Raw genomic sequence first — 25,711 nt, 5'->3', positions numbered from 1 at the left:
TAGTTATGTTCCTCAACTTCTTTTTCTCAGTGCTAACAGATGTGGAGCCCACAAGCACAAATTAAATTAGAGAAGGGGTTCAAAGCAAATAGGTGCTGCTCCTTCATCGCCATCAGTTTTAGATGCCTAAAACATGTGCCTATTGCGAACACTCCTTCATTCAAAGAGAAAACAAACTTTCTATGGGAAGCACCTGAAGATGACTAAATGTGCCAGTGAACAGTAATTTTTCTCAAGAAACAGAAATGTAACGTAAAGGTAATCTCGACCATACTTTTATTAAAAAACTGTATGTGAAGAAATGATAAATGGCTTTAGTCAGTTAGTAACATTAATCAGATGCACCCAGCTATTGTCCTAAGGCAGTGCCAGACTGGGAGCAGCAACTCAGGCCTATAATCCCAGCACTTTGGAAGGCTGAGGCAGGAGAACCTCGAGGCCAGGAGTTTCAGGCCAACCTGGGCAACTTAGTGAGACTCCGTCTCTACAAAAATACATTAGCTGGACGTGGTTGAGCGCACCTGCAGTCAATCCCAGCTACTCCGGAGGCTGAGGTGGGAAAAATCACTTGAGCACAGGAGCCAGCCCGGGTGACACAGCCAGACCCTGTCTCTAAAACAAAAGCTTGTGCCTAACTGCTCAGTGTGACAAAGCAAACAAAAACAATGTGGACAATTAAAATGTGCAACCTCAAACCCTTTTTGTAATTCACTGGTGCCTCTGATGGAAGAAGGTTGTAAAATCAGGAAATAGGTTGTAAAGGGACTTATCTGGATGCTCTGTATCTATGCTAAAGAGCAAGGAAATAGCAAAAGGACAAATGAGCAGAAAGTCTAGAAAATTGTGCCTGGACAATCCATCTCTGAATAACCAGCAAGTGCCCAATACGGCTTCTAATTTCTCAGGAAACAAAAATGTACCAAACCTGTATTTCACAAGTTTGGGAAGGGATCATCTACCAATGCTTCCAAAACCTGCTAGTGCATCAGAATCACTTGGAGAACCTGTCACAAATTATAGATGGCCAGGTATGGTGACCCACACCTGTAACCCCAGCACTTTGGGAGGCCAAGGTGGGAGGATCATTTGAACCCAGTTTGAGACCAGCCTGGGCAACATGCCAAGAACCCATGTCTCCAAAAAAAAAATTAGCCAGATATGGTGGCGTGTGCCTGTAGTCTCAGCTCCTTGGGAGGACTGCTTGAGCCTGGGAGGTGGAGGTTGCAGTGAGCTGTCATTGCACCACCGCCCTCCAGTCCGGGAGATAGAGTGAGACCCTGTCTCAAAAATGTGTTTCTCCTCTCCCACTCTGATACGATAAGGGTCTCCATTACTAATAAACATCCAGAGCCCTAGGTAATTGTGCTCTGGTTGTCCTGGCCTCTGAGAACTACTGATCCACCAACACTCCCATGGTGGGGAAAATGGGGATTAGAAGAGACAAAATGAGTGAGCAGAGTGAGCCATGATCACACCACTGCACTACAGCCTGGGAGACAGAGAAAGACCGTCTCAAAAAAAAAAAAAAGAGTACAGAAGGATGGGTCAAATTGTCCTCTGTCTCTTCCCACCCAGTAAAAGAGCTGTTGATATTTAAAAGAAAAAATTTTAAAAATAAAAATATAATAAAAATTTAAAAACCGAAGAGTGGTTAAATTCACCGGTAAATTTAACGTTACTTGAAGGATATTAACCTAAAATCCAACTTTTCTTGTGTCCACAAATTTTAAAATTAAGGCTTAAAAAATTAGTTGAGATTACACCAAGATGCATTTACACGCGTTTCATCAGTTGACTCCATGACTGCTACCCACTGCTTTTGTAAGCAGAGATAGCCACCAACTATTTTTGTGACTTATGCTGAAGAAACGTCCTCTCTCTCGTTTACCACTTCCAGTCTCAAGACCTTAGGCAGCTCTCCTTTTCACTACAGTATCACCCACTTAATCTGTGGGATATACTCTCCAAGAAGCCCACTGCATATCTCAAACTGTGGATAGTACCACATGTACCTACACATACATACCTATGATAAAGTTTAATTTATGGATCAGGCACAGTAAGAAATTAGGAACAATATTGGTAACAGTTTTTGTCTTTTTTTTTGAGACACAGTCTCACTCTGTTGCCCAGGCTGGAGTGCGGTGGTACGATCTCGGCTCACTGCAACCTCTGCCTTCCGGGTTCAAGCGATTCTCCAGCCTCACGCTCCCAAGTAGTTGGGATTACAAGTGTGCATCACCACGCCTGGCTAATCTTTGTCTTTTTAGTAGAGACGGGGTTCACCATGTTGGCCAGACTGGTCTCAAACTCCTGACCTCCAGTGATCCACCTGCCTTGGCCTCCTGAAGTGCTGGGATTACAGGTGTGAGCCACCATTCCCGTTGTAACAATAGATTCTAATAAAAGTTATGTGAGGCCGGGCGCAGTGGCTCACGCCTGTAATCCCAGCACTTGGAGAGGCCAGGACAGGCAGATCACCTGAGGTTGGGAGTTCAAGACCAGCCTGACCAACATGGAGAAACCCCGTCTCTACTAAAAATACAAAATTAGCCAGGCATGGTGGCACATGCCTGTAATCCCAGCTACTCGGGAGGCTAAGGCGGGATAATTGCTTGAACCCAGGAGGCAGAGGTTGCAGTGAGCCGAGAATGCACCATTGCACTCTAGCCTGGGTAACAAGAGCGAAACTCCATCTCAAAAAAAAAAAAAAAAAAAAAAGAAAGAAAAAAATTATGTTAATGTGGTATCTCTCTCTCAAAATACCTTCTTGTACCACAGTGTGTGGGTATGTGACATGGCAGAAACGGTGGATAAGGGGGATTACTGTACTTTAGTTAAGTGTTGCTCCTTTTTAAAAATCAATGCTTCTTTATGAAGATTTGTATGCAAGGGATCTGTGACCTCAATGCTTACTATTCTGTGAAATCATACAGTTTTATATCACATGATAAACACCAATAGTAGGGAGCGAGTCTTCTAGTACTGAAGAGATTCCCTATAAAGAACACTCACAGAAAGTTTGTGTTAGCTAAACTACAAATATCTGAAAGTATTTCAACTTGTTGGGTTTTGCATTCAAAAGGATAAGATTCTTTTGTTTCTTCCTGGTTAAGCTTTTCAGAAATTTCAAATCCCACAGCCAAGCTTGAACATATCTAGCCCATATCTAAATCAAGAGATTACAGCTATTGTTTGGTTTTAGAAACTTTGGTGCTATCAAGCCTAAGTACATGATTAAATGATATTAAATGCCAAATAAAAAATACTTCCCACAGGTGTGTATATATATATATATATATATATATATAGAGAGAGAGAGAGAGAGAGAGAGAGAGAGAGAGGTATTTTAAAATAATTATACACAACTCTTTTAAAAGATATGGGGAATACTTACGTAATCAACTCTAACTTTAGCCCTTCACAGCTGTATTATAACTTTATTTAACAACTTAGTAAAAGTCAAAATTGATGGTTCTTAACATTGCATGTTGAGAATACAAAGTGCCTAAAAATGACACATTCTGCCCAATGCTAGTTCCTTCAGTATTACCACCAAACTTCTGTGAAAGACTTGTATTGAAAAGAAAGACTAACTGCAACATGATTTTAAAAAAAGTTCATTTACCAATTTTAACAATCTAGAAAAAAAGAAAGTCTGACTATAATACTTGATGACAGACATCATGTTTAAGTAGAAAACACAAGAATAAAAAAGCAATTATCACAGAAAATATTGCACAACCTCAGTTGTTTCCTCCAAATCTGCTTTATGTAATTGGGTGGATATAAATTAATAAACAGAAATTTAAGCAAGATACATGTAACAATTTAACAGAACCTGATAATCTAATTTCTTCAATTTTTCTCAAATTCATCTTTAAGTCTTTCCATCATGGGGCTCATAAAGAAATTTAAGCAACATATGGATACTACAGTTGAATGTCAAATCTTTTCAAAGTACTTATGACATACTACATTCCTCTATAATGCAATTATGAATAACCTTCATGACAGTGTTTTGTATGTAGAAAAGTGTTAGAGTTCAATATTCAACCCAATATAAAATAATAATAAGAAACACTTCTGATGTTAGGTTGAGACCACTTTTCCTTTTGCTAATGAATGATTTTTTTTAGCTGTATGTAATATCACTGAGGTGAACCAATAAGTCACCTTTGAGTACATATGAAAAAATAAACACACGCTAAATGGATAAAACATTACTACTACATCTTTACTAGACCATCTCTACCTCTAACACTTCAGAAGCTTAGAGATTTAAAGTATTCTTACATTAACTGCAAGAAACAAAGGAGAAATTCCTTCTTTTTTGAGATCACAACTATGAAGTCATATGGTTATACAAATTCTGTGTGTGTGTGCAAAACATAAAATACAATTATCTTTATTCTCCCTGCTTAGTTTTGTCCGTCAGCTAGCAGGATGTAATAGATACCTTTCCAAGAAACAGAGACTGAGATGTGTTTTATATAACTTCAATAACCTCAGCACTACAGTAATGAGAGATGCAGTATCCTTTTGCTATGGTTCAAGACAAGAGGGAAGGAGGTCAGAAGAAAGAAAATAAATCAAAATTGTTACAACTGAGTAATTATTTCTCATTAGGTCTCACCAAGGTGCCACCTTCATTTTTACATAAACGTGGTGGCATAATTCAATCTCAATAAATCAGAATTCTTAATATTTAAAATTTAACTTGACTTTCCATTACACCATATTAACAACCAAAATAATTAGATAAAACACATAGGAAAGGGCAATATTAAACCCCACTTTAATAGAGTTGGTTTCTTGACACATTAACTTATTTTTTATAGAAAAGGGATAGTGCATCTCAGTTTGCTTACAAGCTAGGAGATCACTTTGAATTCTGCATTTCCTAACTGCAAACAGAATATAGCACTTATAACAGGTTATAAATAAACTGGTTTTCAAGCATAGAGCCAGCCCCAACGATAATAATACACTATTTAAAAAGACCTAAGGCAATGAATTCCATTTCCAATGGAAAAAAAGAACTGTGCAAACAAGCTTAAAACTACTTTTTTGTGTGTGCCAGTGTTATAAAATGTAGCTTTTAATAAAACCTTGACCCAAATGTCAGCAACTTCAGAAAAGAATTTGGGTGGGGAAGGGGAAGAGAAGAAAGTTATTTCATTTAGGAAAAATAACTACTATCTTTTTCCTAATCTTCAATACACACAATTTAAACAAATACAGCTGCTGTAACACTTTACACAATTCCTATGTACTGGAGCAATAACAAGATCTAAATACAATTATATTTTTAAACATTGGGTCAAGGCTTTACATAAAAATACCATCCTACTTTTCCCACTAAGTTTCTAAAATATCACGTACTTTTCCCCCAACATCTGCAGCCATCCAGGAATTTTAAGGAAACTTTTGTGCATGATCTTAATTCCTAATCCCTGGCTCTTTGGGCTCAGTGACAAAAGATCAAAACCACCAAAATGGTGGTTCACTTGAAGTCAGATGAGAGACCCTGGCTCAATTAGTCTCATAGGATGAAAGCAGTGCTGCATCAACTGGCTCCATGCAGGAGGGGCACGTGAAGGATCTCATCAACCAGTCATCTATACAGTCCAGGTGATAGATGTGCATGCACGGCAGAAATCGAATTGGGTCCCCATAAACAAAGTCCATCATACAGATCACACACCTGTTGGGAGCAATGGAGAGAAATCAGAAGGCATTTTCAGAAGTGTCCTATTCAGAAAACTGTTTAAATCCCATTAAAGACAGTGTTAATCTGAGTAACACATCAGAATGCTTTGCCTGTCATCTTATCACCAAAGCATGCAAACTGAATTTTTTCCTAATGTTGATCTATACACAATTTCTTATTCAAATCCCCCGAGAATTTGCAGGACTTAGGAGCAATCAACAGAGCAAAGAGAAATGGATTACATATGGATCAAGTTTACTGCTGTGCTTGTAAACAGCTACATACTATAGCAGATACCTTAAGGAGAATGGGATTATTTTAGGTAGAAAAGCATCAGTTAGATCAACTTTGTTTTTTTGCACTATTTAGTGTAATCTTGGACTAAGACAATTTTCATTTTAATAACTGTAAAACAGAAACACTAACTTCAGCCTACTTACTGGGTTGCTGAAAGTTAAAGCTCTCTTCACTAACTTTCTCTTTATTTATTAATTTAATTTTATTTTATTTTTTGAGACAGAGTTTCAAGTGATTCTCCCACCTCAGCCTCCCGAGTAGCTGGGATTACAGGCACGTGCCACCATGCCTGGCAAATTTTCGTATTTTTACTAGAGATGAGGTTTCACCATGTTGGCCACGTTGGTCTTGAACTCCTGGTCTCAAGTGATCTGCCCACCTCAGCCTCCAAACATGCTGGGATTACAGGTGTGAGGCACTGTGCCCAGCCTGTGAAAATCTGTAATTACTATATAACATTCTCTTGCTAGTAGCCAGTAATAGAGCTATGAAAAAAAATTAAACATTCTCTTGCATTAAGCAAAGTGTTTCAACATATTAAATGTCTGACTTTCTAAAGTGCAGGAGAAAAGGCAAAATTTTCAAAGGCAACCTGAAAATAAAACTTTGAAATGTACAAATTAATTAAAACTTACTCCCGGATCTTTTTTTCTGATCCATCTCTTCCAGGGTCATAAACTCCTTTAGGCAGATGTTGTATAAGGCCTATTCTTTGAGCTATCCTAATTTGTTCCTCTTCAGTCAGCTGAGTTGCTAGCCGAGTCTGGCTAGGTGTTGGGTGGTAGACTGGAACTGGAACTTGTTCCTAAAATATTAAAATATGGAGGAAAAAGATTATTTTTTCAAAACCTTTTGAGGGCTTATTTTTTAGTCAGAGATAGAAGGGAAAGGGAGCCCTGGGAGGGCAGGAAGCTGGGCTAGTGTGTGGCTGTATTGACTGTGTTTCACCCTGCCTTAACTTCAGCTATTGGAACAAAACATACAACAAAACATTCTCATTCTGCCTAAAGGATATAAACACAAACATCACTGAAGAGCTGGCATGCAATGTTAAATGAACTATTTCCATGTGATAAGAGACTAGCCTGGACAACATAGCAAGACCCTATCTCTAAAAATAATTTGAAAAAATTTTTTTAATGGATTGGACTATGGCAAAAATAAATCTGAAAGTCATCTAAGACTCACTTTCCCATTTCACAGGACCAAGCTTGCCTACAGTCACATAATTGACAATACCGAAATTAGAATTCTACTGCTCCTAATCCAATGGATTTTTTACACAATTCATTCAAAGGAGTTGTATGTATAACCCCCACCTTTTATTTGAGACAGGGTCTCCCTCTGTTGCCCAGGCTTAAATGCAGTGGCACAAACACAACTTACTATAAACTTAACCTCTCGGGCTCAAGTAATCCTCCAACCTCAGCCTCCTGAGTAGTGGGACCACAGGGGTAAGCCATGGTGCCTGGCCTATAATAATAATATTTAAAACTGAGCAACTCTGATGGAATGAAGCTGGGATGGAGTGTGGCCTAGGAGGGATGAGGCTCCCCATCCGCAAGCCCTCACCTTGGTTACCTTTGCAGAATCCTCAGAATCAACAAACAGTCTGAAAAACACTACTATCTCAGAAGATGAGATTTTCAGTCTGAAGAATTAAATTATGAGATTTCAGTCTCCACTCAGCTACTTACTGTGATTGCTTGGACCAAGTCCCTTAATGTATTTGAATAATGTATTTGAATAAAGCAGGTAACAGCACCCACTTCAGAGAGCTGATACAGTCATGAGGTAACTAAGAGCTTTGTAAATGCCAATATTTGTAAATTATTCTATCTAACATCTCCCCATCGTCATGATTCTACTCATCATGATTCTCCGCTTTGCAGACTTTAAGCTAAGTGCTACTGTCCTTGGCTTTGGTCCTAACTTTCTGGCTTCTCTTTGAATACTACAAACTCTTAGCCTCTGTTGTGATCTCTGCCAGCTCTGAGTTCTTCGACCCTTGAATTACTATTTCCAGTCTAGACTACCTTCCTGAATCTTAGTCTCAGTCCTAGTTGACCAGTTTTGATGAACTATCATCCACATGCAAACTGGGAACAAACTGGTTTAAGACTTTGGATGATATAAAGGGTCTCTTAAATCCTTGAATCTAACAAACAAAAATAACTAAATTGTTTTAGAGCAAATAAACACCAACTATGGGTTTTTCAGAGGCTAGATTTCTTCAGTCTTGTGTCTCAGTCTCTTCACATATGTGTAGAGAATACAGAAAGCAGAACAGAAAAGGAAAGTTCTACTTTATGATGAAACATTAATAAACATTAAAGAAGAAAATAAAAACTATATTTTAATTCATGTTATGAGTGTATTTTCTCCTTTGGTATTTTTTTGTTAAAACAAAGGAACCCTCTATGTATCTTTTAGATATTTAAAATGATTCAACAATCTAATTTCAGTTTACATGCAAATTTTCAGAAAACCATAGAAGAAAGGAAATGACTAAGACCTCCTGATATTTTAAAGATGAATGTGGCCTCACCCTTCTTACCACACATGCCTAATTTTAAATTTTAATTCCCATGATACTTGTTTAAAAATGGCTTGATATCTGAGTTATCAATTGTTTTCGTAACTAGAGAGCCTCTGATTTTCTAGGTAGCAAAATGGAATCTTGATTCAATTGTTGGCTAACAGACACTGAGTGAGTAGAAGATTAGACAGGGGTATAAAAACAACAATTTTAAAAGATGTGATGGCCAGGTGCAGTGGCTCACGCTTGTAATCCCAGAACTTTGGAAGGCCAAGGCAGGCGATCACCTGAGGTCAGGAGTTCGAGACCAGCCTGGCCAACAAGGTGAAACCCCATCTCTACTAAAAATACTAAAATTAGCTGGGTGTGGTGGTGCATGCCCGTAATCCCAGCTACTTAGGAGGAGGAAAGAAAATTGCTTGAACCCAGGAGGCAGAGGTTGCAGTGAGCCGAGATCTTGCCACTGCACTCCAGCCTGGGTGACAGAGTGAGACTCCATCTCAACAACAACAGATGTGGATTTGGGGGTGGTTCCCACCATTCCCTGCTGATTCTCTCTATAAACAAATACTATATGGTTTATGTTCAACACCCGCTTTCCCTCTGAGAATCTGGAATTTTGTCATATGTTAGGCAGTGGGTGCCTAATCAGTACCTGGGGCACTGAGTCCGCAAATGAGCTTCTCTGGCAGAAAACCTTTCATATATGTTGAAGGAATTAAGCACGTCCTGTGTGATTCCACTAGGAGATAACTCTGGGAAGCTTGCGCTTAGTTCCCTTTGGACCAAAGCACCTTTCCCCTTAGCTGATTTTGCTTTGATTCTTTGCTGTAACAAATCATAGCTGTGAATAAGATTATATACTAAGTCCTACGAGTCCTCCTGTTGAATCACCAAACCTGGGGACTGTTTTGAGGACCTCCAATGCCAGTGCTAGGCTGTGCTTCCACTTTATATTTGCAAAGCTACTGTGTTTCGTTCCCAGCTGAAAACAAATGAAAAAAAACAAAAAACAAACAAAAAAAAACCCCTAAATATTTTGATTAGCCTGTTTCAGGGCCTAAATATGGATCTAATGATAAAAGGTATACAAACACAACTCACTGCAACCTCCAACTTCTAGGCTGAAGTAATCCTCCCACTGCAGCCTCCCCAGTAGGTGGGATTACAGGTAGGCATCACCGTGCCCAGCAATGTTTTTGTTTTGGTAGAAACAGTGTCTCGCTGACCAGGCTGGTCTCAAACTCCTGGCCTCAGGCGATCTTCCAGCCTTGGCCTCCCAAAGTGCTGAGATTACAGGTGAGAGCCACTGTGCCTGGGCTATCTGGGTAGTTTGATAAGGGCAGGGGCTATGTCTGTTTTGCTTACCAATGTTTACTACCTACTCAGCACGGTATCTGGCACACAGTTGGGACTCAACATAATTACATAACTGAAAAACATAAATCAAAGCACGTATGTTCTTGCAATATACATTATATACATATTATAACTTTGTGGATATGCTATGAAAAATTGCTAATGGGCCTGGCACAGTGGCTCACGCCTGTAATCCTTGCAGTTTGGAAGGCCAAGACAGGCGGATAGCTTGAGCTCAGGAGTTTGAGACCAGCCTGAGCAACATGGTGAAACCCAGTCTCTATAAAAGATACAAAAATTAGCCAGAAGTGGTGATGTACACCTGTAGTTCCAGCTACCTGGGGGACTGAGGGAGCAGGATCACTTGAGCCCAGGAGGTTGAGCTACAGTGGGATGAGATCGCGCCACTACACTCCAGGCTGGGTGACAAAGTGAAAGAAAAAGAAAAGAGAAAAACTGTTAATGATTTGGATTAAATAACAATAACAAAAAGAAAAAAAAATTGCTATCTCAAAAAGAAAAAAGAAAAATTGCTAATGATTTGGATTAAATAACAATAAAACAAAAAAGGAAAACTTGATCTAAATTACACCCAACATTTTCCCAAGTGAAAATACCTGGGTTGTTGCCTCTTCCAAAGTTCCACCTACCCATCCCACAGGAACTTCAATAGGTCCAAAACTAAACCAGATATACTTGTATAGGCATTTCCTGGAATTTCTGCTCTGGCATTTAATTATGTATGTGGCCTTACACAAGCTTCTTAATATCTTTGAGTATTAAGGTTCCTCATCAGCATAACAGACAAAATACCTATCTTAATAAAGCGTTGGAGGTCAGGTGCAGTCATTCACCCCTGTAATCCCAGCTACTCAGGAGGCTGCAACATGAGAATTGCTTGAACCTGGGAGGTGGAGGTTGCAGCGAGCTGAGATCACGCCCCTGCACTCCAGCCTGGATCACAGAGCTAGACTCCGTTTAAAAAAAAAAAAAAAAAAAGTGTTGTAAGGAATAAGCAGATAAGTAAGGCACTTACCAAGATAAGGGCTTAATATATGAACTGTTCTCTAATGACACCAGTCACTGGAGATAGACATCTCATCCTTCCTGATTCCTCTGACTTCCTCTCTTCCTTTTTCCACTATCATCTACTTAAATGTCTTATACAGTCTTATCTAACAACCATCTCCACACTGTTGATTAGGAGACACACATGGGCTTGCCCTATGAGTTTAAATTTTAAGATGGAATTCACAGAGAAGCAAATTTCAAATAAATTTAAACAACCTTTTCCTTAATACTTTTAGTTCTCCATATGTCTGCACGCAAAAGAGAGAAAGAGCAAGAATCCAAAAGAAATCATCTGCCTTTAAGGAGAAAAGGAATAATTTAAAATTAAAATATGCACTGTGGAAAAATGCAGCAGCATGGAAGGGGATAGAATGGAAATGGAAGACAGGGTTATAAAATATGCTGAAGCAGGACAGAAGATAGGGTCTTTTTTTTTTTTTTTTTGGAGACAGGGTCCCACTCTGTCCACCCAGGCTGGAATGCAGTGGCACGATCTTGGCTCACTACAACCTCCACCTCCCAGGTTCAAGCAATTCTCCTACCTCAACCTCGAGTAGCTGGGAGTACAGGCACACGCCACCATGCCCGGCTAATTTTTTTATTTTTAGTAGAGACAGGGTTTCACCACGTTGGCCAGGCTGGTCTCGAATTCCTGGCCTCAAGTGATCCACCCGCCTTGTCCTCCCAAAGTGTTGGGATTACAGGCGCGACACAGGTGTGAGCCACCGCACCTGGCCAGAAGATAGGGTCAAACACCAAAAACAGCAAGGTCTGATTTGATGAGAAAAATCTCTGAAGCATTCCGGTTGTCTGTTTATATATAAATGAAGCATCTATAAAATGATGGATGTTGTCAAGAATGTATTGGGCCCTAATCTTAGATAGTTTAAGCCAAGAAAGACACAAAACAGGTGAATGTAAAACGACGTGTTTTTCTGAAGGGCACTACATTAAAAGTTGGATTCAATTGAGGGAATGTGATACAATTTCAGAAACTAAAACAATGCAGTGGGGAAGTGCCTAAATAATGTGCTGAGGCTGGAAATAGTACAAGTCTGGTTTGTGGTGAAGGAAAAATAAAGTCACTGCTAAAGAATGCAGCTTGTCACCAAAAGCTGTATCTTTTCCTCCAGGAGGAAATAAGAGCCAGCTCTTCTGATCTTTCTCTTTATATCCTTACAAGCTGCTGCTGGCACCACCTTCTTCCCAGCTGCAGTCTCCTACTGGGAAATGTTTTCTCTTAATTTTGCCAGACTGACACTTAAGATTATAAAATGGAGGATTTAGAATAGTTGGTCTCAACATATATTCTAGTTCTGATGTTCAATGAAATCTTGACCAAACAAAAACCCCAGATTAGCACTGATGCAGTTCCTGAACAATTACACACAGATTTAAAAGCTAGCATCACATCTATCTTCCTGATAAATATAATTTTTTTTTTTTTTTTAAAGAGGGTCTCATTCTGTTACCTGGGCTGGAGTGCAGTGGCACAATCTTGGCTCACTGCAGCCTCGACTACCGCCCGGGCTCAGGTGATCTTCCCACTTCAGCCTCCTGAGTAGCTGGGACTACAGTCCCATGCCACTATGCCCCGCTAATTAAAAAAATAAATTTTGCGCCGGGCGCGGTGGCTCAAGCCTGTAATCCCCGCATTTTGGGAGGCCGAGACGGGCGGATCACGAGGTCAGGAGATCAAGACTATCCTGGCTGACACGGTGAAACCCCGTCTCTACTAAAAAATACAAAAAAACTAGCTGGGCGAGGTGGCGGGCGCCTGTAGTCCCAGCTACTCGGGAGGCTGAGGTAGGAGAATGGCGTGAACCCGGGAGGCGGAGCTTGCAGTGAGCTGAGATCCGGCCACTGCACTCCAGCCTAGGCGGCAGAGCGAGACTCCGTCTCAAAAAAAAAAAAAAAAAATAAATAAATAAATAAATAAAATAAAATAAAATAAATAAATAAATAAATAAATTTTGTGGAGACAGTGAAAGCTTGTTGCCCAGGCTGGTCTCCAACTACTGGGCTCAAGCAATCCCCCTGCCTTGGCCTCCCAAAGTGCTGGGATCCCAGGAGTGAGCAGTCAAGTCCAGCCTTAAAAAGTACATCTCGGCATTGAGGAAATACAGTATTACGATAAGGCGAAGGCCTCTATTAACTTTAACACCTTAGAGATAAATTCACATTCTATTTCTCTATTTAAAATACACAATTCAATGGTTTCCAGTGTGTTCAGAGCTATGCAACCATCATTTATCAATTTTAGAACATTTTCATTACCCCCAAAAGAAAGTGTACTCATTAACAGTCACTCCTCCAAACTCCCCGGCCCTAGGCTACTACTAACTAATTTGGTTTTTGTCTCTATAGATGTGCCCTATTCTGGGCATTTCATAGATAAGCATTACTCAGATGTGTGGGTTTCATTCCAGACCACCCTAATAAAACTGATCACAGATCACCATAAAAGATATAATAATGGAAGGGTTTGAAAGCACAAGAATTACCAAATGTGGCAGAGAAATGAAGTGAGCTGCTGGAAAAATGGTGCCAAAAGAATTGTTTATTGCAGAGCTGCCACAAACCTTCAAGTTGTATAAACACACACACACACCCCTGTCAAGTGCAATAAAACAAGGTATTCCTGTGTATGGCATCATACTAATATGTGGTCTTCTGTGGCTAGCCTTTCACTTAGCATGTTTTCAAAGTTCACCCATGATGCAGCATTTATCAGAACTGTAATCCTTTTTATCGCTGAATATTCCACCACCATTTTCTTTAGTCAGTGATGGACATGGGTTGTTTCTACTTGTTGGCTGCTGTGAATAACAGTGTTACGAAAATTAATGTATAAGGTTTTGTACATGTTTTCATTTTATGGGCTATATATACCAATGACTGGAACTCTGCAAAACCTTTTGTAGAACTGCCAAACTTTTCCAAAGCACCTGCACCATCTTACAATCCCATCAAAAGCTGTATTGGTAAGTGATGGTTGCATAACTCTGAACACACTGGAAACCAATGAAGTGTGTATTTTAAAAAGGGAAACAGAATATTCCAGTTTCTCTACATCATTGCTTAAACTTATATTTTTTTATTATAACCATTCAAGTGGATAAGATGTATCTCATTGTGACTTTGATGTGCCCTCTCTGACAGCAAGTTACCTTTTTGTTATCTCCTGGACATGAGTCCCTTATCAGACCAATGATTTACAAATATTTTCTTTGAGAGGCTGAGGCAGGCAGATCACCTGAGGTCAGGAGTTCAAGACCAGCCTGGCCAACATGGTGAAATCCTGTCTCTACTAAAAAAATTAGCAGGCGGTGGTAGCGCACACCTGTAATCCCAACTACTTGGGAGGCTGAGGCACAAGAATTGCTTGAACCTGGGAGGTAGGGTTGCACTGAGCCAAGATTGTGCTGCTGCACTCCAGTCTGGAAGACAGAAGGAGACTCTGTCTCAAAACAAAAACAAAACAAAACAAAAAAATCTCAAATATTTTCTTGCATCCTATGGGTTATCTTTTCACCTTCTTGATGTTCGCTTTGAAGAACAAATTTTAAATTTTAATGAAATTCGACTCTGGTTACTTTTACTTTCAGTATCCTAAGAAGTCTGTCAAACCCAAGGTCATGAGCACTTGCTCCTATATTTTCTGAGAGGTTTATAAAGTTTTAGCTCTTACATTTAGGTGTATGAACCATTCTGAGTTAATTTTTGCATATACTAAGAAAGGGGTCCAACTTCACTTAACTATGTGGTTATATGTAGGTGTCCCAGCATCATCCGTTAAAAATTGTTCTGGGGCCAAGTGCATTGGCTCACACCCGTAATCCCAGCCTGGGCAACATGGCGAAACCCCGGACCTACAGAAATTAGCCAGGAGTGGTGATACATGCCTGTAGCCTCAGCTACTCAGGAGGCCAAGGCACGTGGATCACCTGAGGCCGGAAGTTCGAGACCAGCCTGGCCAACATAGTGAAACTCCCTATCTACTAAAAATAGAAAAACTTAGCTGGGGGTGGTGATACGTGCCTGAAATCCCAGCTACTCAGGAGTCTGAGGCAGGAGAATTGCTTGAACCGGAGAGACGGAGGCTGCAGTGAGCCGAGACTTCAGGGATTACAGGCGTGAGCCACAGCGACAAGCCGTGAAATTTTTATTTAAAAATCTTATCACAGGCTGGGCGTGGTGTCTCACGCCTAGAATCCCAGCACTTTGGGAGGCCAAGGCAGGCGGATCATGAGCTCAGGGGTTCGAGACCGTCCTGGCGAACATGGTGAAACCCCGTCTCTACTAAAAATACAAAAAATTAGCTGGGTGTGGTGGTAGGCACCTGTAGTCCCAGCTACTCGGGAGGCTGAGGCAGGAGAATGGCGTGAACCCAGGAAGCAGAGCTTGCAGTAAGCCGAAATCGTGCCACTGCACTCCAGCCTGGACAACAGAGCAAGACTATCTCAAAAAAAAAAAAAAAAAAATCTTATCACATGGTGGGAGGCTGAGGGAGGAGAATCGCTTGAACCCAGGAGGTGGAGTTTGCAGTGAGCTGAGATCGTGCCACTGCACTCCATCCCGGGCAACAGAGTAACACTCCCATATATATATGGGCCCATTTCGTGCTGCAAATCTTAATGATGTCTGACAATTTACCTAAATGTTGCAACAGCAAAATTCAACTGAATTACAATACCACATACCTATCAGAACTCTTTGGCTCAGAGTTCAGAACTCTCAAAACGCTTTGTGGTTTCTGGCAGCAATGATAGGAGCTCACTCTAGGATCGCCTCTCATGATTCTTAAAACTTTTTTTTTTTTTTTTTTTCCCATGGAAACCTTATGCAGTCCAATGAGAGCTATTTGAGATAACATTTTTGGATAAAACACATAAGATTACTAAGGAAATCAATCACACTGAAAGCGGTTCTATTCCTGACCTTAAAGGGTCTGTGGACCTCAATTTTAGGACTCCTCAATCTCAAGATTACTTTGAGATTAAGAACTTAGATCTTACAAAGAGTTTATTAAATCATGTTTTAAGGGAGAAGCATTTTTGAGAAACAAAATCTAGGGATGAGAAAAAAGTCCAGATAATTAAACACAGAGGAGGTGGTGAGGTATATGTGAAAAAGGAAACACTGATAAGCTTACATCAACATTAAAGGTTCCTTCTTTCAATTCTCATGTGCATGTGAATTTCCCGCTAAAACTGACTTCATTAAGCAAATTTGTTCCAAACTTTAAAAAAATTTTTAACATAAAAAAAAAATAAGGTACCTATGTATCTAAACCCCAGAATAGTTTATTCACAAGTGAAAATGCGACTTTACTCAACTGCCACTGCCTCTGGGATCTCTCTATTGGGAGTTGCTAGAAAATACTGTGATGAGCTTGGGCATCTGGTTTTCCAACATGCCAAATTATTAGAAGTAGGAAGAGGATCTTCAAGGGCAGGCACACTAACAGCAGATGAAGAACTGACGATGAGAAAAAAAAAAATCAATAAAAAGTAGGTGCAGGAATGCAAAAGCATAACAGATTTCACCCACTAACACAAATTGTCCTACATAATTCAAGATTCTGGATGCACTATTCTGTTACCTCCAGGGTAGAATAAACTTACCTAATAATAATTTTGAATCAGTAAGATAAAATGACAATGTGCTCAGAAGTCATTTCAGTGATTTCTGGGGAAGGGAGTGAAGATGAAAAGGGAGAAGCTGTGAAAGTTTACAAGAGGGCCAGGTTGAGAATCAGCCTCAGAATGAAAACACCCAAAATTGAATATTAACACTTTACAAAAACACACTCTAAAAATTTTTAAAGAGAGACAACCAGATATAAGCCTATTTAGAAAACACCAAGAACTCTAACCAAAATATCCTAAAATGAATTCAGCAAGGTTGCAGATTAAAATTAACACACATAAATCAATTGTATTTGTAAATACCAGCAATGAACTAGAAGCCAAAATAAAAAGTTAAAACACCATTTACAATACCAAAAAATTAAAATGTTTAAAGGTATAAATTTATCTTGTGCAGGATCTATATGCTAAAAACTAACTCACAAAAAAATTAACACATCAACAACGGGCCTCAGCCAATTAACTAAACTTACAAACTCCTAATTCATAGCACCTAACACCACCTTGCAAACAGGGGTACATCATAAAATCTAAACAAACCACAAATCTTTCAAGTGTGGTTTACTAGTTCTTGACAGTAATATCATTTCTGCTTTTAGGGGCTTTTAAGACTACAACTATTGATGGCCTTGAATTGCTACATAAAATTAAAAGCACAAAGAGAATGGGATAAGCTTAGTGTTTCTGAAATCCTTCTAACGTCTTCTCCTACATATGCTATTTGATCATGAACTTATTAAGTCTTTGACAACAGAAAATATTTAATTACTGATTGACTTAAACTTTGACCTACACTCCTCACCAATCTTTAATTCACTGAAATGCTTCAGAAAAGAACAGGAAAAGGTATTTCTTACTTAGAGATATCTTTTTGATATCTTTGCAACCATTTGAAAAAGTAAAATAACCTCCACCTTTCAGTTGAAGAAATAAACTCAATTAAGGACCTAACTGAGGTTAGAGAGGAAAAGGGGTTTGCTTAGTGAAGGGTTTCTCAACCTGGGCAATACTGACATTTTAGTAAGACAATTCTTGGTTGTAGGGGGCTGTACTGTACATCACAGGGTGTTTGGCAGTTCTCTCCATCCACTAGATGCCAGCAGCACCCTCTTCCCTGCCACGTTGTGACAACCAAAAATGTCTCTAGACTTTGCCAAATGTTTCCTGGAGAGCAAATTCATCCTGGTTGAGAACCACTGGCTTAGGATCTTAGAGTACACAGGACAAAACAAGACTGGATAGTTTCTGGTGTTATAAGAGAGCCATAAAGGATGGGATACACGTCCTTTTTCTAGTAGTTTTTTAAACAAAGCCTCCAGTTGTCACACGAAAATGGGGTGGGGAGTGGTGCAAACGGTAAATATACAAAGGCCTAGTGGACATAATACTAAATAAAACACATCCACATTACACTGAAATGAGCCTTAATTGATAGGAATTGGTGCCTTAGTAATAACTACACTATAAATTCAAGAGAGAAAGGTTAGACAGAAAGCACAGATTGTCTATCAGGGAGAATGGCAAAAGAAAGGAAATCACCAACTGAGAACAGAAAAGAAGACATGGGGACACTTTGCTGAGGCAGGGCTGTTTACTTCCAAATGAAAAAACAGATGTTGTACATATGGGTATTTCTGATAATTTATGTGCCATATGTTGTGCCTACCGTTAAGATTTATGAAACATTTTTAGAAGACCCATTTCATTTTAAAGAAGTCTCATTACTTCAAGTATCACTGTACAACCTACTTAATTCCAATATCCCATTCCTCTCCTGGACTTTACTGGAAATGAACTCCTAGAGGCTCCTGTGACTGCCTTTGAAAAAATCTAGTGTATTATTTTCTGCCTCACTGTGCAGTTATCCGTATTGTCTAAATGCATTTCTCCTAGTTGCCCTGCTGTACTGCCCAACCTATTTCTTCATCTTTAAAATGAAGAGGATCTCCAGTAGTCCCCACTTATTCCAAGGTTTCAGTTAACTGTCAACCATGGTCTGAAAATTATGGAAAATTCCAGAAACAACTGATGTTGTAAATTGCGTGCCATTCTGATTATCACTGATCACTAAAGAAATGCAAATTGGCTGGGTGCAGTGGCTCACACCCGTAATCCCAGCATTCTGGGAGGCCAAGGCAGGAGAACTGCTTGACTCCGGGAGGCGGAGGTTGCAGTGAGCCAAGATTGCATCACTATACTCCAGCCTGAGCCACAGAGACTTTGTTTCAAAAAAAAAAAAAAGAAAAGAAAAGAAACGCAAATCAAAACTACAATGAGATACCATCTCACCAGTCAGAATGACTATTATTAAAAAGTCAAGGCTGGGCACAGTAGCTCACACCTGTAATCCCAGCACTTTAGGAGGCTAAGGCAGGCGGATCACTTGAGGCTAGGATCTTGAGACCAGCCTGGGCAATATGGCAAAACCCCATCCTACAAAAAACACAAAAATTAGTCGGGCATGGTGGTGTACACCTGTAATCCCAACTGCTCGAGAGAGGCTGACGCCCAAGAATGGCTTGAATCGGAGGGGGGAGAGGTTGCAGTGAGCTGAGATCGTGCCACTGTATTCCATCCTGGGCCGCAGAGCGAGACTATCTCCAAAACAAAAAAGGTAAATAAAAAATAAAGAAAATTAAAATAAAAACTCCAAGTGGACCCAATCATATGGGGCCCCCACACTTTTGTGAATTTTATCTCCAAAACCTCTACCAGGTCCTCACACGAGTGCTTCCAGGACGCGGAGGGGAAAATAAGCCATTTTAAATATGCCAGAGCATTCTGCTCCTAATAAGCCTTATCCTCAAGCGAAACTTTTAATTTAATATAAAGTTCTGGGAGAAACTTTTACCAGAGCTTAACCTACCTGGGGAAAGGGAACTACCCAACTCCAGCCCCTCCAGCCATCCTGTCCCAGTTAAGGTACGTGGGACGTACTGAGAAGCACTGAGAACTGCAAATTAAAACAAAAAAATACAACTATATACCTATCAGAATGGTGAAAATCCAAAACACTGACATTAAGTCCTGGCAAGAATGTGTGGTAACAGAAACTCTCATTTACTGCTGGTGGGAATGCAAAATGGTATGCTTTGCGACCATGTGCGGTGGCTCACGTCAGTAACCCCAGCTTTAGAAAGCCAAGGCGGGAGGATTACCTGAGGTCAGGAGTTTGAAACCAGCCTGTCCAAAATGGTAAAACCCCGTCTCTACCAAAAATGCAAAAATTAGCTGGGCATGGTGGCACATGCCTGTAATCCAAGCTACTCCGGAGGCTAAGGCATGAGAATCGCTTGAACAAGGGAGGTGGAGGTTGTGGTGAGCTGAGAGCATGCCACACTGCACTCCAACCTGGGTGACAGCTAGACTCCGTCTCAAAAAACAGTAACAACAACAACACAACAAAAAAAATGGTAGGCTTTGGATGACAGTTTGATAATTCTCACACAACTAAACATGCTATTACCATTTGATCCAGCAATTGCACCCTTTGGTATTTACCCCAAAGGAGTTGAAAAATTACATCCAACCAAAACCCAGAAACAAATGTTTACAGGAGCTTTATTCATGACTATCAAAATGCGGAAGCAACTATGGTGTCCTTCGGAAGGTAAAAACTACAGTATATCAATGCAAATGGAGTATTATTCAGCACTAAAAAATAAATGAGCTACCAAGCCATGAAAAACATGGAGGAACTTTAAATACATATTACTACATGAAAGAAGCCAATCTGAAAAGGCTACATACTGTATGATTCCAAATATACAACATTCTGCAAATGGCAAAACTATGGAGACAATAAAACCATCAGTGGTTGTCAGGAGTTGAGGGGAGGGATGAACAGATGGAACACAGAGAATTTTTAGAGCAGTAAAACTATATGTATGATACTATAATGGTGGATGCATGTCACTATACATGGCAAATCCATGTACAACACCAAGAATGAACTCTAAGGTAAACAATGGGTTTCGGGTGACAATGTTTGGGCAATCGTTGAATATTTCAATGTAGGTTCATTAAAAAAAAATGTAGCTCTATCAAAATTCTAGCTGGCTCATTTGCAGAAATTGACAGTTGATTCTAAATTTCACATGGAAATACAAGGGACTAAGAATAGCCATAACCATCTTGAAAAGAGAAAACAAAACAAAAGACTCACACTTTCTGATTTCAAACCTTACTTACAAAGCTACAATACAGTACTAGCCTAAGGACAGACATATAGATCAACGGAACAGAAGAGTCCAGAAATGTACTCTCACATTTATAGACAATGGATCTTTGGCAAGAATACCAAGATAATTCAATGAGAAAAGAAAACTATGTTCAACAAATGGTGCTGGAACATCAGGCTAGTCACATGCAAAAGAATGAAGTTTGACCTCCTCCTTGAAAATACCAAAAGCTCCCCAAAGAAAAAAAATAGACGATTGGCTTTTATCAGGATTAATCACTTTTGTGCTTCAAAGAACACCAGCAAGAAAGTGAAACACAGCTGGGTGCAGTCGCCTGTAATCCCAACACTTTGGGAAGCCAAGGTAGAATTGCTTAAGCCCAGGAATTCAAAGTCAGCCTGGGAAACAGAGCGAGACCTTGTCTCTACCAAAAAGACAAAAATTAGCCAGGTGTGGTGGTGTGCACCTCTAGTCCCAGCTACTCAGGAGGCTGAGGCAGGTGGATTGCTTGAGCCCAGGGTTTGAGGCTGCAATGAGCTATGATTGTGCCACTGCACTCAAGCATGGGTAACAGTGTGAGACCCTGTCATTAAAAAGAAAAATTAAAAATTAAATGTAACAAATTTATCCAGAGTACAAACTGCTTGGTCTCTATGTCAGCTATAATGTACATATTATACATGATATATAAATAGTAGAAACATATATCATATATACATATTACATAGCATATAAATAGTATTAAAAATAATATAGTTCCTCTTTACAGATACTATGTGATAATTAAATAAAATAATGTATGTTATGCATTAAACAGTATGTTGGAGGCAATGTAAACACTCCCCTCACCAATGTATAAGCTATTGTTATTCTATGCAAGTATTCTATTCAAGAAAGAGCCTACACAATGAAAAGAAAATTGGAGCTATGTTTTTTTCCCCCAGAGTAAAGTTAGTAAGAGCCAACATATACTTACGTACTATTCATTTGAAAAAGGAACTAGGCTGGGTGTGGTGGCTCATGCCTGTAATCCCAGCACTTTGAGGGGCCAGGGAAACCTGAAGTCAGGAGTTTCAGACCAGCCTGGCCAACGTGGTGAAACCCTGCCTTTACAAAAATACAGAAAAATGGCCAGGTGCAGTGGCTCATACCTGTAATCCCAGCACTTTGGGAAGTGGGCGGATCACTTGAGTTTGGGAGTTTGAGACCTGCCTGGCCAACATAATGAAATCCCCTCTCTACTAAAAATACAAAAATTAGCCGGGAGTGGTAGCACGCACCTGTAATCCTAGCTACTTGGGAGGCGGCTAAGACAGGAGAATCGCTTGAACCCAGGGGATGGAGCTTGCCGTGAGCCGAGATCCTGCCACTGCACTCCAACCTGGGTGACAGAGCAAGACTCCATCTCAAAAAAAAAATAAAAATAAAAATTACAATTAAAAATACAAAAAAATTAGCGGAGTGTGGTGGCATGCACCTGCAGTTCCAGCTACTCAGGAGGCTGAGGCAGGAGAACTGCTTGAACCCAGGAGGCAGAGGCTGCAGTAAGCAGAGATTGTGCCAACGTACTACAGGCCTGGGCAACAGAGCAAGACTCCATCTCAAAAACAGAAAAAGAAAAAGGAATTCATCCAAGGAGCTAGCAAGGGATATCTAACTCTAATCAAGGAGACCATGTTTTATTCTTTGATTAAAAAAACCAACAACAACCATAACTTAGTCAACAGAATTATCTCATGAACGTGCCAACATAAAGGGGGTTAAAGTTTTAGGCAGAACCCCCAATATTCATCAGTGCCACATTTTGGTCACCAAAGAAGTATGCTTTGTTGTGGAACATACTTTTCATGGTTTCAATAAATTATTTAGGATGATCTGATTGTTTTATTGTGTAGAGCTTTAAAATCCTCACATCCTTTGATTTAGCAATTCTTTCCCTTTTTTTTTCCAGAAATGGGACCTCACTATGTTGTCCAGGCTAGTCTCCAATTCCTAGGCCCAAGCAATCCTCCCGCCTCCACATCCCAAAGTGCTAGGAATACAGGCATGAGTCATGGTGCCTGGCCAGATCCAGCAAGTTCTAAAAAAATTTATACTAATAAAATATTCTAAAACAAGAAGTATTTTATTGATTAAACATTCATAGTATTATTTAAAATATCAAGAAAGCAAAAAATGAAGTGTTGAGCAAATTATAGCACCCTAAACATTCTTCATAAAATTTATGGCAGTGTATTTTATATCCATTTATCTACATCCCCCTCTAGAATGCGGGTACAGAGAACATGGAGATCATTGTATTTACCTTTGCATTCTAGGATCTAACACAATCTCTACTTTCCTTCTATTCTTTATTTCCTTTTTTTTTTTTAAGAGACAAGATCTTGCTGTTGCCCAGGCTGCAGTGTAATGGTGTGATCATATCTCACTGTAACCTTGAGCTCCTAGGCTCAAGTGATCCTCCTGCCTCAACATTCCAGGTAGCTGGGACTACAGGTGCATGCCGCCACACTTGACTTTTTAATATTATTTGTAGAGATGGGGTCTCGGTATGCTGCCCAGGCTGGTCTCAACCTCCTTGCCTTAAGGGATCCTCTCACCTTGGCATCCCAAAGCACTGAGATTACAGGCTTGAACCACTGTGCCCGGCCTTATTTTCTAAATATTATGCAGAGAACAACTACCATTCTTTTTTGTTAGTAATATATAATATACTTTAAACTCCTACAAATCAAGTTTTTAACAGACAGGCAACCCAATTAAAAACTGGACAAGGTCGGGCACGGTGGTTTGCATCTGTAAACCCAGAACATTGGGAGGCAGAGGCGGGCGGATCACGAGGTCAGGAGTTTGAGACCAGCCTCGCTGGCATGCTGAAACCCCATCTCTACTAAAAATACAAAAATATTAGTTTTTTTGAAACCCTGTCTCAAACACACACACACACACACACACACACACACACACACACACACACACTGGACAAAANACACACACACACACACACACACACACACACACACACACACACACAAACTGGACAAAAAACTTCACAAAAGACAATACCCAAAAGGCCAACAAGCACTTGAAAACATTCTTAACTCTAGTACTCATTGGGAAAATGCAAATTAAAACCACAATGAAATACAGTTGACCCTTAAAGATGGGGGTTAGGGGTCCCGACCCCCAGTGCAATCGCAAACCTTCATATAATTTTTTTTTTTTTTTTTTTTTTGAGACAGGGTTTCACTCCCATTACCCAGACTGGAGTGCAATGACGCAATCTTGGCTTACTGCAACCTCCGCCTCCCAGGTTCAAGCAATTTTCCTGCTTTAGCCTCTCAAGTAGCTGGGACTACACGCGACTGCCACCACATACGGCTAACTTTTGTATTTTTTGTAGAAACGGGGTTTTGCTGTGTTGCCCAGGCTGGTCTTGAATTCCTGAGCTCAAATGATCTGCTGTCTTGGCTTCCCAAGACATATACCTGGGATTACAGGTGTATGCCCCACGCCTGGCCTAAATGTTGACTTCCCAAAAACTTAACTACTAATAAGCTACTTTTGACCAAAGAAGCCTTACAGATAACACAAACTTGATTAACCCATATTTCGTATGTTACATGTATAACATATTGCATTCTTATGAATTAAGCCAGAGAAAAGAATATTAGGAAAATCATAAGAGGAAATACATTTACAGAGCTATACTGTATTTTCTTTTTCTTTTTTTTTTTGAGACGGAGTCTCGCTGTGTCGCCCAGGGTGGAGTGCAGTGGCCGGATCTCAGCTCACTGCAAGCTCTGCCTCCCGAGTTTTTATGCCATTCTCCTGCCTCAGCCTCCCGAGTAGCCAGGACTACAGGCACCCACCACCTCGCCCGGCTAGTTTTTTGTATTTTTTAGTAGAGACGGGGTTTCACCGTGTTAGCCAGGATGGTCTGGAACTCCTGACCTCGTGATCCGCCCGTCTCGGCCTCCCAAAGTGCTAGGATTACAGGCTGTATTTTCTTTTTCTGTTTCTTTTTTTTGCTTTGAGATGGAGTCTTGCTCTGTCACCCTGGCTGGAGTGCAGTGGAACAATCTTGGCTCACTGCAACCTCTGTCTCCTGGATTCAAGCAATTCTCTTGCCTCAGCCTCCTGAGTAGCTGGGATTACAGGCACGTGCTACCACACCCAGCTAATTTTTGTATTTTTAGTAGAGTCAGGGTTTCGCCATATTGGCCAGGCTCATCTCGAACTCCTGATCTCAAGTGATCCCTCCACCTAGACCTCCCAAAGTGCTGAGATTACAGGCATGAGCCACCTCACCTGGCTCCAGCTAATTCTTTTGATTTTTTGTAAAGATGAGGTCTTGCTATGCTGCCCAGGTTGCCTCAGTGAGTTCAAGTGATCCTCCTGCCTCGGCCTCCCAAAGGTGTGGAATGACAGGTATTAGCCACCATGCCCAGCCCAAATTTTAATTTTTTATAATAGATGTGAATGTTTTATGGTAGTAAATGATAAAACGGACTAGTATCTACATATTTTATGCATCCATCGTGACACACCTTAATTTTTTGATATTTCAAAAAATGAGAATCACCTAAGTTGATTCAAATTGTCACAAATCTCAAACAAAAATTCCAACATACTTGTCTAAACAAATTAGCACTGTAAGTGGACCCCTGCTGTTCAACTCTATGTTGTTCAAGGGTCAACTGCATTTCTATACTTCTACACACCTATTAAAATGTCTAAAATAAAACAGATCTACAATTCTGGAGATCTGTTGTATAACATAGTGACTACAGCTTAGCACAATGTATTGTGTATACTTGAAAACTGTTATGAAAATACATCTTAAATATCCTCACAATAACAAATCATAACTGTGAGGTGAAGGATCTGTAAATTAGCT

General features: G+C 40.1%; 1 protein-coding gene across 1 annotated transcript in view; it reads right to left on the bottom strand.

Annotated features, from left to right (window-relative positions):
• Positions 1-3,612: 3,612 nt before the first annotated feature.
• RNF11 (ring finger protein 11) overlaps positions 3,613-25,711 on the bottom strand; it is a 36,298-nt gene continuing 14,199 nt past the window's right edge. The window contains exons 2-3 of the mRNA XM_025390922.1: positions 6,646-6,815; positions 3,613-5,707 (exon numbers count right to left, since the gene is read on the bottom strand). Of these exons, the coding sequence (XP_025246707.1) occupies positions 5,536-5,707; positions 6,646-6,815 (342 nt within the window). The 3' untranslated portion in view covers positions 3,613-5,535. The remainder of the gene's footprint in view (positions 5,708-6,645; positions 6,816-25,711) is intronic.

The sequence above is a fragment of the Theropithecus gelada genome, chromosome 1 (genome assembly GCF_003255815.1).
Source record: "Theropithecus gelada isolate Dixy chromosome 1, Tgel_1.0, whole genome shotgun sequence".
Taxonomy (NCBI): domain Eukaryota; kingdom Metazoa; phylum Chordata; class Mammalia; order Primates; family Cercopithecidae; genus Theropithecus; species Theropithecus gelada.
This window is presented reverse-complemented; position numbering and strand designations above follow the sequence as displayed.